We start from the raw sequence: 14,415 nt of genomic DNA, 5'->3' as shown, positions 1-14,415 counted from the left end.
GTATTTTCTTTGGAAAGTTCCTGTTCATTCCTTTGCTCTGGTTTCATTTGACTTTAACTAACTCGGACTTTCTCACGTATAGCCTTGGTGGCTGGCAGCCTAGTCCTGGACAGTAGGCCCTGAGCCCCCACAGCTCGTAGGTGTACAGTAAACTAGGTGGTGCTGTCACCGCCCCCACCAGATGCTGGAGGGGTGTCTCTTAAAGGGAAGGCAAAAGGGAAAACACGAAGCCATCATGACACCTAGAATCTCCATCGCAATTCCTCATTTTCATCATAAACCCAGGGGACACTTAGATTGATTGTCTCCTTCAACCCCTGGTGTTTGTCTTAATCCTCAGCCCAGTCACAATGCAGAATGTTTTCCTCAGTCCAGAAAATTCCCTGTTCTTTTCTTTAATATTACCATTGGAATAAAAACACATGAATAAAAAATTCTCAGAAGCAGGCACAGTGGGCACACCTATAGGGCCAGCCAGTCAGGCTGAGGCAGGAGGATCCCTTGGGCCCAGCAGTTCAAGGCCAGCCTGGGCAACAGCATGACCCCATCTCAAAAAGAAAACTCCCATAGATCACTTGGAGTTCCCATTTGGAGATCACCCACAGGATGCTCTTCTGCCCCCGACTCTGCTGGCAGGAAGCTCTCAGAGCTTGGTCCCGGCTGGAAACCAGCAGCAGAGGGAGGGAGAAGGTCTGCAAGCCCTCTGAAGCTGGGGAGCACCTCCAGCCACGGGCAGCGCGCCTGGGTTCCAGATGCCAAGGGGCCTGCTCCATGGTCTTTGACAGAGCTCTCTACGTCTTTCTGAGGCCTAGGATCTAAAGAGGGCAAGAGTCCGGCTGTGCCTGTGGTCCCTCTCTGCTGCGCCACCATTGCTTTCCAAACCCCGAGTGTCTCAGGCCTCCACAAGTGACGCAGAGACACATGCTGCCGCCTCCTAATCGTGTATTTGCTTCTAGTCTGATAATCAGCGTTTGGAGGGGGCTGTCTGGTGTCCACCCTGGCCGCTCACCAGAGAGCCACCCTCCCTGAGCCTCCATTTCCTCATCGACACACAGGGGTGGTAAGCACCTGCCTCGTAGGGACTGAGATGGAGAGATGAGTGAACACCCTGATGCCCGCACCAGGGGCTGGCGCACAGTAGGCCCGCTCTTATGGTCATTGCTGCAGTCTGTCCTCGCCCCTCACAGATTCCCTGTGGGCAGTTCACTGACTTGCGAAAATGGTACCTTCCTGGTCACGTGCAAAAGGGTCTAGTGTGATGAAAAATTGGAGTTCCCAGTGTCCGGCCTTTTCATTTCAGCTCATAGTAGCCTCTTGTCAGTCTTTTAGTGCCATGTTTTCATGTCATTATGCTTTTTGGTGACAATTTTGCCAGTTAGAATGGCACCATGGAGGCGGCAGGCCCATAGGCCGCGGCTCCCTGTGGTGTGTCCACAGCGTCTGCTGAGGGGGGTCCTGAAACGGGGAAACCTGGGGGACGTTGGGCTGGTTGACAGAAACCTGCCCTTGTCTCCAGGAGCAATGTCTCCATGTTCACTAGTTCAGTGCTTGTGACAACTCTGTGGGACTCAGTGGCCTTGAGGAAGGAGAACTGGCCCTGCCCGGGACCACCTCCGGTGCACGCGCTGCAGCCTGGTGCACGCCATGGGTGGCTGGCACGTGGTGTTGTGTGCTGGGAACCGCATGGCCTCAGCTCATGCTCATCCCCGCTGTCCTTGCGACCCCTTTAGCCTTGCCCTTTCAGCCCTCGCCATCTCCTCTGTCCCCCTCTCTGTCTGCTGACCCATCCCTGACCCTGCGCCTCTGTCTCACTCACAACCTCTCTCATTCTCTCTCTGCAGCTGGCCCCTGAAAGGACACTCTCCAAGTCCCCAGCGGGGGGCCCCGCGTAGATCTGGAGCGGACACCCCCTCCTTCCCTTCATGATTCGTTTGTAGCGCAGGTAACCAGGGAAGAATCCCTCCGTGCCCCTCCCTGGGTCCACCATGGCTGTGGGATGAGGAAGGAACTTTCCCACTTGGCAAAATCTATCTTAGCGACCTCCTTCCGCTCTTCCTGCTCCAGCCTAGGTCACTTGGGCCATCCCCCTGCCTCGTGCCAGTTGCAGACAGGACCTTACTGCCCCTTTTCCCCTTCCTCCAGATCCTTCGCAGCTCTGGCCTTGGTGGGCCGCCCTGGCTAGTTGGGGAGGGCAGGGCTTGTGGCAGAAGGAAGCACCGTGGGGGCTGGCGGTGGGGCAGGAGAGCGTGTATCCCCACCCATGTGCAGAGCCAGGAGTGCCCCAGCTATGCGGCTCTCTGCGCTGTGTGGCAGGGGGGCCATCTGTGACCTCGGAGCATATGCAGTGTGTCGCTGGGGCATGTTTCTGGCCAGAGGCCTTTGGGTTGCATCAGCCTCCGCTGGCACTTCTCAGAGAAGCCCCAGCCTCCACTGGAGGCCCCGGCCCACACTCTTCCTTTCCATCCCAGAGCACTCGAGGCTGGTGGGTCAGGGTGCCCATAGGAGGTAGCTGTTAGGCACGTCCAGAGGGTGTACTGGGGTGAGGGGCTGGAACCCACAAAGAGCTTGCAGGATCGTGAACGCACGGGGCTTTGCCTGTGCAGTCACCAAGCCCTCAGTGGGCTCAGGGCCCTCCCCTACGTGCACTCACCAGCAGGTGAGAGCCCCCCAGGCCTGACTGTGAGCCCCCACTGCTGGAGGACTCTGTCTCCCTTGCTGTGTCCCTAGGGAAGGGGGATGGCAGAAGGAACCCGGGGGGGCAGGAAGGGATGGGTGGGTGAAAGGACGGGCGGGTCCACTGTCTAGGGGGAGGGGTGCGGCTGGATGAACTTTAGAGATGGGAAGATGGCAGTCTGGAGGGACAGGGGAGGAACACCCCTTCCTCACGGGGGTGACAGGCTAACGTTTGTGACCTGCCCAGGCCCGGCATGAGGCAGGCGCTCAGCAAACGTTAGCCCTCGCCATCCTCATCACTCCGACAGCGAGGGTAGCCCACCCCATGGGCCCCTCTCCCCTTCCTCCACCTCGGTTCCCCCATTTCCTTCCCTTCCTTGAGAACCACACTGCATGGCCTTCAGGGGGCCTGGGGCCTGGGACCTGGGGCCATAGGCCCCACCCCAATTCCCTCCCTCCCTGATCTGCTCCTTCACGGGGCAGACCCCTACCACATGCCACTCTGAGCCAGGCCCTTCTCCAGGGAGCAGGCAGCACACTGGTGAAGAGCAGGCCTGGGGCGCCCTGGGTTCAGGGCCTGGCTCTGCCACCTGCTTGCTGCACAATAGAGAGCAGCCATCTTGGCACCGCCAGCTCCTCCTCTGCAGAGTAGAGGTGGCAGCACTCCCCCCCGCAACACACAGGCTTCCGAGAGGACTCATTTAGCTAAATGCATCTAAAGCACTTAGCACAGGGCCTGTGTGGTCCCAGCTGATGTCACTGTCATTGTCATCCTCAGGTGTTTGGGGGAGTCTGGGGATGAGGAAAGGGAGCTGTCTTTGGTCAGGAGTTTCTGCCTGGGAGGGCACCCGCTCTCATCTGTCCCCACAAACTCAAGGAAGCAGAAACTCTGACCCCTCCAGGGGGCTCCCCTGAAGGGAGGGGACTGAGCAAACTGTCACGATCTAACCTTGTCTCCCTCGCCCTCTTCCTGACCCCACCCCATCCAGTGGCGATGGATGATGAGGATGGGAGATGCTTACTAGACGTGATTTGGTGAGTAATGGGTTCCCCACCCGCCCTCTCTCTCAAGCACCCCACTCCCCTTCCCCCTCCCAGCTCACCTCCTCAGTGTCTCTTCCTTTTCTCTCTTTCAGTGACCCTCAGGCCCTCAATGACTTCTTGCATGGATCCGAGAAGGTAAATATGGGTCAGAGAGAGGCATTCCTGGATAGAGAGCTATGGAATTGGCAGTGAAACGTGTCCCCTTGATTCAATAGATGTCTGCTCTGTGCTTTGTATAAGCCAGGTACTGGGGTTATATTGATGAGCAAAATAGTACATTCTTGCCCTTACACCACATGTATCTCTTTGCTAAGCAAAGAAGACGATAATTAATAAAGGTAATATGAAACCTCTGTGCACAATATGGTGAGAAATAATGATGTCTTCTGCACAAGAAAGAGGTTTGGGCTGGAGTGTAGCTCAGTGGTGTAACACCTGCCCAGCATACACAAGGCCCTCATTCATTCCCTGGCAATGTGTGCGCATCTGTGGGTGCGTACGCATGCAAACACCCACCCACCCACACACACACACACACACACACACACACACACATACTCACACACACACACATACTCACACACACACAATTAAAAGAATGAAAGGGATGAGAGTTTCCATTAGCTGCTGTGGTCAGAGAGGATGATGTTGAAAGTAGCCACAGTGCTCCTGGCAGATACAAAGGTAGGAAAGGGAGTAGCATATTCAAGGAACAGAAAGAAGGTTGATTGGGCCAAACTGAAGGGGAAACTAGTAGGACATAAGATGGAGTGGACAGAAGTCACCAGGTTATGTGGGCCTGGGAGGCCCTGACAAAGGAGTTTGGATTCTTCATTCAGAACATGACAGCAGCCCTCATGGGTTATTGAGCAAGAGAATCCCAGATTCAGTTTTCACCCTGGAGATTGGAGCAAGGGTGAGGCTATGAGCAGCTCTAGTAGTTTTCTCTGGCCTTGCAACAAATCTTCTCCATATGACTTGAGACATCTGTTACAGTTTGTGATACTTAGGAACTTGCAGGCAGCTTAAGTGGATGTTTCTGGCTCAGGGACTCTTATGATGGCACAATCAAAACATTGACGGGGGCTGTGTCATCTGAGGGCTCTCTGGGGCTAGAAAATGTCCTTTTGCCATGACTCCTGCCTATGGCTGCTTGTAGGAGGCCTGAGTTCCTCATCAAGTGGGCCTCTCCGTGGCACTGCTGGAGTGTCCTCAGGACATGGCAGCAGGGTTCCCCCAGAGGAATGATCTGAAAGAACAAGAAGGAAGCCACAGTACCTTTTATGACCCAGTCTCCAGAGTCCTGCATGGTCGCTTCCGTCATGTTGTATTCACAGCAGAGAGTCCTTAAGTCTGGCCCACGCTCAGAGGGAGGGGATGAGCTCCGTGCTAGAGAGGAGAGGTACCGAGTAAGTCGCGGAGCTGGCGCAAATGCAGCGGGAGACACTGGCCTGGCTTCGACTCAGGCAGTGGGGGGTGGGAAGTGCTGGCTCAGGATCTGTTTGGAAGGTGGAACTAATAGAACTGCTAGTGGATTTGATGTCAGGCGATTGAGAGGGCCTCGAGCAACTACCAGATTTTGACTTGAGCAACTAAATGGATTGTAGTGCTGTGTTTCTAAGAGTTGAAATTCAGGGCAGATTCCAGAAGTTCCTGGTGGGATGTTGGATGTGCTAGTTGGGGTTCTGGAGAGACCTTCAGCTGAGAGAAAATTTTAGAAGCCCTCAGCCATGGACAGACCCACACTGGGCCCTTAAGTATGGATGCCAGAGCCTGTTCTAGGCACCAGAGATGCTCCTGGAACTCAGAACCGGGCCTCACCCTCTCAGAAACAGGCCACCGTGGTGTGTTAGGTAGTGAGCTGTGTGGAGAAGGGGTGACCTGGTGAGAGGGAAGGGCAGTGGTCGGGAGCAGGCAGCACCCGAAGGACACGCTGCCGGAGACTGAGGGCCAAAGACAGGGGCATGGCTTGGCCACAGGCACCGAGGCAGAGGTCTCAAGTCCAAGGAAGACACCAGAAGAGCCCTGAAGGCCAGCCTGGGGCTTGGCCTGGGCCTGGGGTGCCTTGGGTTCTGAGTGGGCCACCAAGCCCATTTTCTCTGGGGCCAAGGTTCCTATACCCTCCACCTCACCCTCCTCTTTTTGTCTAGAATAACCCCAAATTGTCTTCAGGGTTACTGCTCTAGAATTTGGGCCTGCCCTGCTGACCTTTAACTTTAGGTGGGGACGGGTCTTGTTGCAGCTGGACAGCGATGACCTCCTGGATGCCCCTGGGGAGTCCCAAAGTGCCTTCTATGAAGGTCCTGGGGTAAGTGTCCACGCTCCCAGTCATCGCTCGAGTTGCTCAAAAAGCAGGCAGTGGGAGGAGGCCCCAAAGGCCAGAGGGAAAGCCTGGGTGTGTCCCCTGGAGGCTTTGATGAGCCAATGCAGGGAACAGTCACCAGGAACAAGGTGGGGCAGTCCACGCGGTTGGACTTCCCTGACCGTGTGTGAGGCCAGCATGTCCTTGAGCCAGCTGGTGCAGAGCAGTTCTGGGAGCTGGGCTCATCATGGGACACTGCTCTGGAGAGAGGGGTGGGGGAAGGCAGGGGTCCTGCCCCGGCTTAGCCATGCAGGGTGGCCTGGGGAGGGGCCTCCTCACACAGACATGTCTCTGCCTGGGGGATGAAGGTGTGGTGACCACAAAGTTCAGAGTGGGGAACTCGGGACGCACTGGAGCACCTGCCGGGCCCCTGCCCTGGCCTCTTTCCCTGCGCCCGGCTCTCGGTATTTTAAGGTACAAATGGTGCGGATGCTAATTTCCATTTAGTTCTTCCAGCGACTGTAATATTATATTCCAAGTAATCTGCCTTTCATGATATAAATGTTTACATTTAGAAACAACAACAACATGTCCCGGCAGAGTTGTTATGTGTATAGACCTGAGACGATGATAACCCTGTACTTTTATTATTTTGTGATTGTTATTCCCATCGTAACTGTCAGTCTTTCACCTGTGAGGTCCCCGGCTGGGTTCCTAGCACATTTCACACCTGGTGTCGGTGAGTTCTCACACTGTCCCTAAGGCTGGCACTTCGTACCATTTGGCCTTAGAACCCCAGGGCACAGTGGCCTCCCAGGTGCTCATTCAGTTTGGCCAAACAGAGCCCTGTCCTGCGGTGCCCCCTCCTCTGTCCTCACCAGCTGGGGCCCAGGTGGCCTCCCTGCTTGGAAGGAGGATGTAGCAGCACCTCTTGCTGGGCTTTTACTAAAAACAGGGACAATAATAACCGCTCTGTTTCTCACACGTGTGCTGTTCTGGGCGTTGCTCTAAGCCCTCCGTGGGTTCATTCAGAACTTTCAAGTTACAGGTTTTGATCCACTATCTGGTCTAAGATTAGTGAAGGTGACATATTCCAAGCCCAAATACCGCCCGTGGGGCTCCAGCTCACACACGCGCAGCCTGGATTGTGTCCCCCTCAGGCTGAAAAGGGCTTTGGAAATGTTGAACTCGCCAGGAATGGTGGCGCACGCCGATAATCCTGGCACCTCAGGAGACCAAGGCAGGAGGATTGCAATTTGAGGCCAACCTCAGCAATTCAGGGGGGCCGTAAGCAACTTAGTGAGACCCTGACTCAAAATAAAAAATAAAAAGGAACTATTTAAAAATTCATTTTTATTACCATCTGCTGATGGGACCCGTGAGAAACTGAAGTCAGACTAAGCAAGCCCCAGGTTGCCACCCAGGCGCTGGCAGAGCTGGGGTCACATCGCAGGGCCAGCGCGTTCTGGCTGGAGTGTTCTTTCTGTTTTTTTGTTTTAATATTTATTTTTTAGTTGTAGTTGGACACGATACTTTGTTTTATTAACTTATTTCTATGTGGTGCCGGGGATCGAACCCAGGGACTCGCAAGTGCCAGGCGAGCGCTCTGACGCTGAGCTGCAGCCCGTGGAGTTTCCTGACCAGGCTGCGGTGACGGTGACGCCGGGTGTGCTCTTCACTAACCTCAGCTCTCCCCCTTCCCCTCCCTCACCTCAGCTCCATGTGCAAGAAGCTCCTGGCAACCACCTGAACCCAGAGCCCAGCCAGCCGGCGCCCAGTGTGGACCTGGACTTCCTGGAAGATGACATTCTGGGCTCGCCCGCCACAGGGGGCGGCGGGGGCGGCGGGGGCGCCGACCAGCCCTGCGACATCCTGCAGCAGAGCCTCCAGGAAGCCAACATCACTGAGCAGACGCTCGAGGCCGAGGCCGAGCTGGACCTGGGTCCCTTCCAACTGCCCACCCTGCAGCCCGCGGATGGTGGGGCAGGTCCCACGGGTGCTGCAGGGGCAGCCGCTGTGGCCGCAGGACCCCAGGCCCTCTTCCCAGGCAGTGCCGACCTTCTGGGGCTACAGGCCCCACCCACTGTGCTGACCCACCAGGCCTTGGTCCCCCCCCAGGACATGGTCAACAAGGCCCTGAGTGTCCAGCCCTTCTTGCAGCCCGTAGGCCTGGGCAATGTGACCCTGCAGCCCATCCCAGGCCTCCAGGGCCTGCCCAATGGCAGCCCTGGGGGAACCACAGCGGCCACCCTTGGCCTGGCACCCATCCAGGTGGTGGGGCAGCCCGTCATGGCGCTCAACCCACCCACCTCCCAGCTGCTGGCCAAGCAGGTGCCTGTCAGCGGCTACCTGGCCTCAGCAGCTGGGCCCTCAGAGCCAGTGACCCTGGCTTCAGCTGGTGTGTCCCCCCAGGGGGCAGGCCTGGTCATCCAGAAGAGCCTCCCGGCGGCTGTAGCCACTACACTCAACGGGAACTCTGTGTTCGCGGGGACGGGGGCAGCCACGGCAGCAGCCAGCGGGGCACCCTCAGGACAGCCCCTGGCGGTGGCCCCCGGCCTCGGCACGTCGCCACTGGTGCCGGCACCCAATGTGATTCTGCACCGCACCCCCACACCCATCCAGCCCAAGCCTGCAGGCGTGCTGCCCCCCAAGCTCTACCAGCTGACGCCCAAGCCGTTCGCCCCCACGGGCGCCACGCTCACCATCCAGGGCGAACCAGGGACCCTGCAGCAGCCGCCCAAGGCCCCCCAGAACCTGACTTTCATGGCAGCGAGCAAGGCAGGCCAGAACGTGGTGCTCTCGGGCTTCCCGGCGCCCGCCCTGCAGGCCAACGTCTTCAAGCAGCCCCCTGTCACCACCACGGGCGCAGCCCCATCCCCGGTCCCCGGGACCCTGAACAAGTCCATGAGCCTCCACCTCCTGAACCAAGGCAGCAGCATCGTCATCCCAGCCCAGCACATGCTGCCCGGCCAGAACCAGTTCCTGCTGCCCGGCACGCCTGCCGTCCAGCTCCCCCAGTCGCTCTCAGCTCTGCCAGCCAACGTGGGGGGACAGATCCTGACCGCCGCCGCCCCCCACGCAGGTGGACAACTCATCGCCAACCCCATCCTCACCAACCAGAACCTGGCAGGCCCGCTGAGCCTGGGCCCTGTGCTGGCCCCGCACTCGGGGGCCCACAGTGCTGCCCACATCCTCTCGGCCGCCCCCATCCAGGTGGGCCAGCCCGCACTCTTCCAGATGCCCGTGTCACTCGCTGCCGGCAGCCTGCCCACACAGAGCCAGCCGGCACCCGCTGGCCCTGCTGCCACCACCGTCCTCCAGGGGGTCACGCTGCCCCCCAGTGCCGTGGCCATGCTCAATACTCCCGATGGGCTGGTGCAGCCGGCTACCCCCGCTGCCACCGCCGGGGAGGCCACACCAGTCCTCACGGTGCAGCCCGCTCCCCCAGTCCCCCCAGCGGTCAGCACGCCACTGCCTCTGGGCCTCCAACAGCCTCAAGTGCAGCAACCCCCACAGGCCCCCACCCCTCAGGCTGCTGCCCCACCTCAGGCTACCACCCCCCAGCCCAGCCCAGGACTGGCATCCAGCCCGGAGAAGATCGTCCTGGGGCAGCCACCCTCTGCAGCCGCCACGGCCATCCTCACTCAGGACTCCCTGCAGATGTTCCTGCCCCAGGTACCAGGGCTGGGCCAGGCGGGGGGACTGGGCCAAGGGGGGGGAGTTGAGGGTTGCCCCCCAGCCGAAACCAGATGTGGAAAAGGCAGCCAGCGGTGGAGGGGGAAGTGTCTCAGCACAGGTACTGTGGGCACAGCTGACCCCCAGGAGGTCAGGGTGAAGGACCTGGCCGAGACAGCAGGGGGCAGACTGGCAGATTGGCCAGCGGGTGTGCAGAGAGCAGGACTGGCTGACAGACAGATCAGGGGAAGGACGGACAGTCAGGGGAAGGGACCTGCTAGCCAACTGACAGACAAGGAGGAGGACCTCTCAGTGGGCAGGACCGGGCGACGGACAGACAGACAGCAGAAGGGGGGAGTGGGTGGGGCTGGAAGACACCCAATGGACTGGTGCCCAGGGTCCGGGTTGCAGCTTCCCTGGCCCCTGGAACGCTGGCTGCTGGACCCAGGGGAGCAGCGGTCTCTGGTGGGGGCGGGGGTCCGTGGGGTGGTCTTCTGACCCTGTGCGGGCTGCCCGTTGCAGGAGAGGAGCCAGCAGCCCCTCTCCACAGAGGGCCCCCACCTCTCCGTGCCTGCCTCGGTCATAGTCAGCGCCCCGCCTCCCGCCCAAGACCCAGCCTTGGCCACCCCCACCGCCAAAGGAGCTGGCCTCGGCCCTCAGGCCCCCGACAGCCAGGCTTCCCCGGCTCCAGCCCCCCAGGTAGATGAACCCCAGCAGCCTCTGTCCTTGGCTGAGACCCAGCCTCGCCCCTGCTCCTGCTCTCCTCCCCGCTCTGCCCTGCCTGCCTCTGTCTCGCTGACTCGGTGTGCCCCCTGGCCCCCTGCCCCCCCCCCCACCGCCTGTCCATATTTTGTGAGTGTCTCCAGAGAGCGGGGACAGTTGAGACCAGGTCCAGCCCTGGGAGCCCACACTCTAGGCAGGGACACAGGATGCCTCCAGCGGGAAATAAGTTATTTCTTAAAGTTGCCATGCTCACACTGGAGTAAGTGACGCCCCCGAGGGTTCACATCCCAGGAGATGCTAAAAGGGGTGGTGAAAAGCCCCTTCCTCAGCCTCTGAAGCTCCCTGGGGTGGCGTCTTGCAGTTCTTTTCTGTACATGGAGGAAAGTCACACGTGCATTCTTTCCTTTCCATTTTTACAAAAACAACATACTCTGCCTACAGGTCGCATCTTATCATTTCCAGTGACCTTAGAGACATTCTTCTTTTCTACAGCTGTGTGGTGGCGTGCTCGGCCAGGCTTGGTCATTAGTTGTAGAGAATGAGTGTGTCCATGATTCTGTGGGCTGAGTTCTTACAGGGGGTTGCCCTTGGCCAGATTGCCCTCTGTGGGTCTAAATCGGCTTGATCTTCATCATCAGTACATGATTTGTACCTGTTTTCCTGAAGTCTCGCTGGTATTGAACTTGGCCAAGCTGATAGGTGACAACAACTACCGTATGTTGTTTCAATACGTATTTCTTTTATTATGAATAAGGTCAGGCAAGTTTTCAGAGGAAAGGTTATTTGTAAGTTCCGTTCTATGAAATTGCTTTAAAGTTTGGGTCACTGGTCATTTTATTATTGATTTATAGAAACTCTACCTGTAGGGAAAATGAGCTCCTGTCTCATATGAGTCATTGTCATGTAAACATAAGAAGTCATGGAGGGCCACTTTGCTCTGCAGGAGTGGATGGTGTAGTCTTTGAAAAGGACAAGGGACAGGTGGAGAGAAGAGGCAGTGGCCTCAGCATGGGCCAGGTGGCAGAGATCAGCATGGCCTTTGGCCTTGGACAGCTGTGGTTTTGCCATGTGACATTGAGCCACCTGCTTCTTCAGGCCTCCCTCGGATGGGGGAGGGGCAGCAGCTGTAGGCAGTGAAGGAGGGAATCCGCCAGAAATGGTTAGGTCATTATTGTTCCTAGCTGTCATTATGGGAGGAGGCCTGGGGCCAGTGACAGTCACCAGAGAGACACAGGGTTAGGATGGCACCCAGGGAGAAAGGCAGGAAGGGGCAGGGGGATGAGGGGTCCTGTTTTGAAAATGCATGAGCTGAAGCTGCCTGGCTGGTGACTTCCTCTCCAGGCCACCCCGCTAGGGTGTGGGAGCCCTCCTGAGGGCACTGTGGAGACCTGTGTACTCTTGCGCCTTGGTGGTTGTGGATGAGAAGATGCGTGCTGAGTGCTAGCTCTCCTGCTCGTCCTGAGGCAATAGGCCCTCCCTGTTCACCAGTACAGCCTTCAGCTCTCGATCGCAGGACTTTCACTTTTAAAACAGAGTCCTGGATCGATTTGGGAGGCTGAGGCAGGAGGATCTTAAGTTCAAGGCCAGCCTCAGCAACTTAGCGAGACCTTGTCTCAAATAAAATAGAAAGGGCTGGAGATGTGGCTAGTGGCTAAGCACCCCTTGGTTCAGTCTCTGGTACCAAAAAGCAAAACGAAGTTCCAGACAGCCCAGGTCAAGGGCCCTATCTGCTCCTCCCCGGGCACTTCAGAGACTGCAGCCCAGCCTGCTCCTGCCTTCTCCAAAGTGCTCGTGTCCTCCTGCCCAAAGGGCACGGTCTCTGTTGAGTAACTCGCACTCTGCCATAATCTAGGCTCTGGGAGGGCAGGGGGTGTGTCCCCTGTGCCCAGAAGTGCCTGGCAGGTAGCGGGTGCCCAGCGGATGGGAACACAGGATGGAGGGACACCTAGCCTCAGGAGCACTCCGTGGCCGGCTCTGTGTCGAGCCCACCACAGTGAAGTGGAGGGAGACTCAGGCCCGTCACCGGCCTGCAGCCAGCCAGAGAGGGCATTGGTGGTGGTGGCAGCAGCGAGTGTAGCAGGGGCACCACTCCCTGTGCAGGAGGGCCTATGCCCTGAGGGGACCCTGCATTTGCAGAGCCCCAGGCTGGGATGAGGCAGTGGGGAGGAGTGGCAGAGCAAGAATGGGTCGGAGAAGCCGCAGCTCCCATGGGCCATCGAGGAGTTTGGACCTAGAAGGGGTGGACAGTCCCCAGCCAGGCCGCAGCATGCTCCGGTAACTTGCCATTGGAAGATGGTTTGTCGGAAGACAAGAGTGGAAGTGGAGACCTTGAGGTGGCTGGGGGGTCTCCAGGGAAAGGGGGCAGTGTCTCAGGCTGGGAGCTAGCAGAGATGAGGGAGAGGAGTGCAAAGGTTTGGGGGACGGTTTGGAAATGGCTGAAGGGCTGGAGGCTTGAGGAAGAGGGTGTGTGGCAATCACTCCACAGATGGCAGCCCTGTCTGTCTCTCGGTGCAAGCCGCACACTTCACAGCCAGCCTCTCATCAAAACCCTATGGCGCCTCCTTCAGGTGGGTGGTGTTCATCCCCCATTTACAGATGAGGAAGTTGAGGCCCAGAGAGATGAATTTGCTTGCCCAGGCTGCCCAGCTGGTCAGGGCAGAGCCTGGATCCAAACCCTGGCAATTTGTGGCAAGAGACAGGCCTAGGTGTGAATCCCGCTCTGTGTAGTCAGCTCTCAGAAGTGCAGTCTCCTCACCTGCAGAATGGAGTGAGGCCCCCGACTGACCACGCGGTGGCTGTGCAAAGGCTAGCGCTCAGGGATGGTAGTGACCCTGTGGGCACTTGGACCGGCAGGTAGGGATGTGAGCTGATTCCATCACACACAGGCCGCCTGGGTCAGTGCACAGGTTTGGCCCTGTGCAGCGGTTGCCTACCCTGATGCCTGACGTGTGGGAGGCTCTCCAGTGGTGGTCAGTGAGCAGTGAGGGGGTCAGTGGTCACCAAGGGTGCCCTGGAGCGATGTGGTCACTCACTTTGAGAAGCATATGAGATTCAAGCAGTAATTCCTTGCCGTCCAGCCTCTGAGCTCTGACCCAGGTAGACTTGACTGTGCATGCGTGCGAGTGCGTGTGCATGTGTGTGTGTGTGTGTGTGCGTGCGTGTGCGTTTGTGTACACATGCACTTTCCTCTCATGTCTGTGCAGACAGAAGCCCTCAAACCGCGTTGTGCATCCGGCTTTGCTTCTTTAGCAACAGTGTTGGAGGCCTGCCTCTCAGACGACTTCCCCACCCACCTTGGATCAGAGTGCCTCTTAATGTCACCACCCAGGGAACACCTGTGTGTATGTGTCACTGAACACAGAGCTTCCCCGGTGCCCTGCATGATGCACACCAGTGTTTCCTATTCTCTCTCTTGTGTTCTTCGTAAATGGGGTGACTTGAGTCATTGCGAATGGGCATGGGGAGCATTTGGCACCCACACCTGGGAGGACTGTGAGGCAGGGTGCTTGGGCCCCTGGCCCCACAGGCTCTGTGACTTTGGGCAAGTTGCTGGCCTCTCTGGGCCTCGGATTCCTTATCTGTAAAAATAAGGATAATAGCAGCTACTTTATAGTTACAAGGACTAAATAAATTGATGTATGTAATGCCCTTAGGTCAGGGTTGGGCGCCTGGAAAGAGTGTATGTTTTACTGTGGAACAAAAATAACCGGGCCAAGTCTTCTGTCCTTCTCCATTATTTAGTTATTTGTTTCTCCAGGCAAGCTCGCCATAATGAGCCAGCGTGCCGGTCCTGAGCTCTCGCTGTAGTGGAGAAGCAGCATAAACCACAGCAAACAAGCTTGGAATGTTCCAGTAAAACTCCAAGACACTGAAATTTGGAATGTCATATGATTTTCATGAGTCACAAAATACTATTCTACTTTAAAATTTCACCCAATCATTTAAAAATGTAAAAATGTTTCTTATCTCGTGGGACATAGAAGATGGTAGGCCAGGCC

The 14,415-nt window shown here is 57.5% G+C and overlaps 1 protein-coding gene across 1 annotated transcript in view; it reads left to right on the top strand.

Moving 5' to 3' along the window:
• The window catches only part of Bicra (BRD4 interacting chromatin remodeling complex associated protein), a 69,176-nt gene that overhangs the window by 42,740 nt on the left and 12,021 nt on the right, over window positions 1–14,415 (top strand). The window contains exons 2-7 of the mRNA XM_027945740.2: window positions 1,842–1,942; window positions 3,663–3,708; window positions 3,810–3,852; window positions 5,960–6,025; window positions 7,736–9,694; window positions 10,217–10,393. Coding sequence (XP_027801541.2) covers window positions 3,668–3,708; window positions 3,810–3,852; window positions 5,960–6,025; window positions 7,736–9,694; window positions 10,217–10,393 — 2,286 coding nt within the window. The 5' untranslated portion in view covers window positions 1,842–1,942; window positions 3,663–3,667. The remainder of the gene's footprint in view (window positions 1–1,841; window positions 1,943–3,662; window positions 3,709–3,809; window positions 3,853–5,959; window positions 6,026–7,735; window positions 9,695–10,216; window positions 10,394–14,415) is intronic.

Source organism: Marmota flaviventris, chromosome 18, assembly GCF_047511675.1.
Source record: "Marmota flaviventris isolate mMarFla1 chromosome 18, mMarFla1.hap1, whole genome shotgun sequence".
NCBI classification, from domain to species: Eukaryota; Metazoa; Chordata; class Mammalia; order Rodentia; family Sciuridae; genus Marmota; species Marmota flaviventris.
Note: the sequence above shows the minus strand (reverse complement) of the source record. Positions and strands in the feature narration are given on the sequence as shown.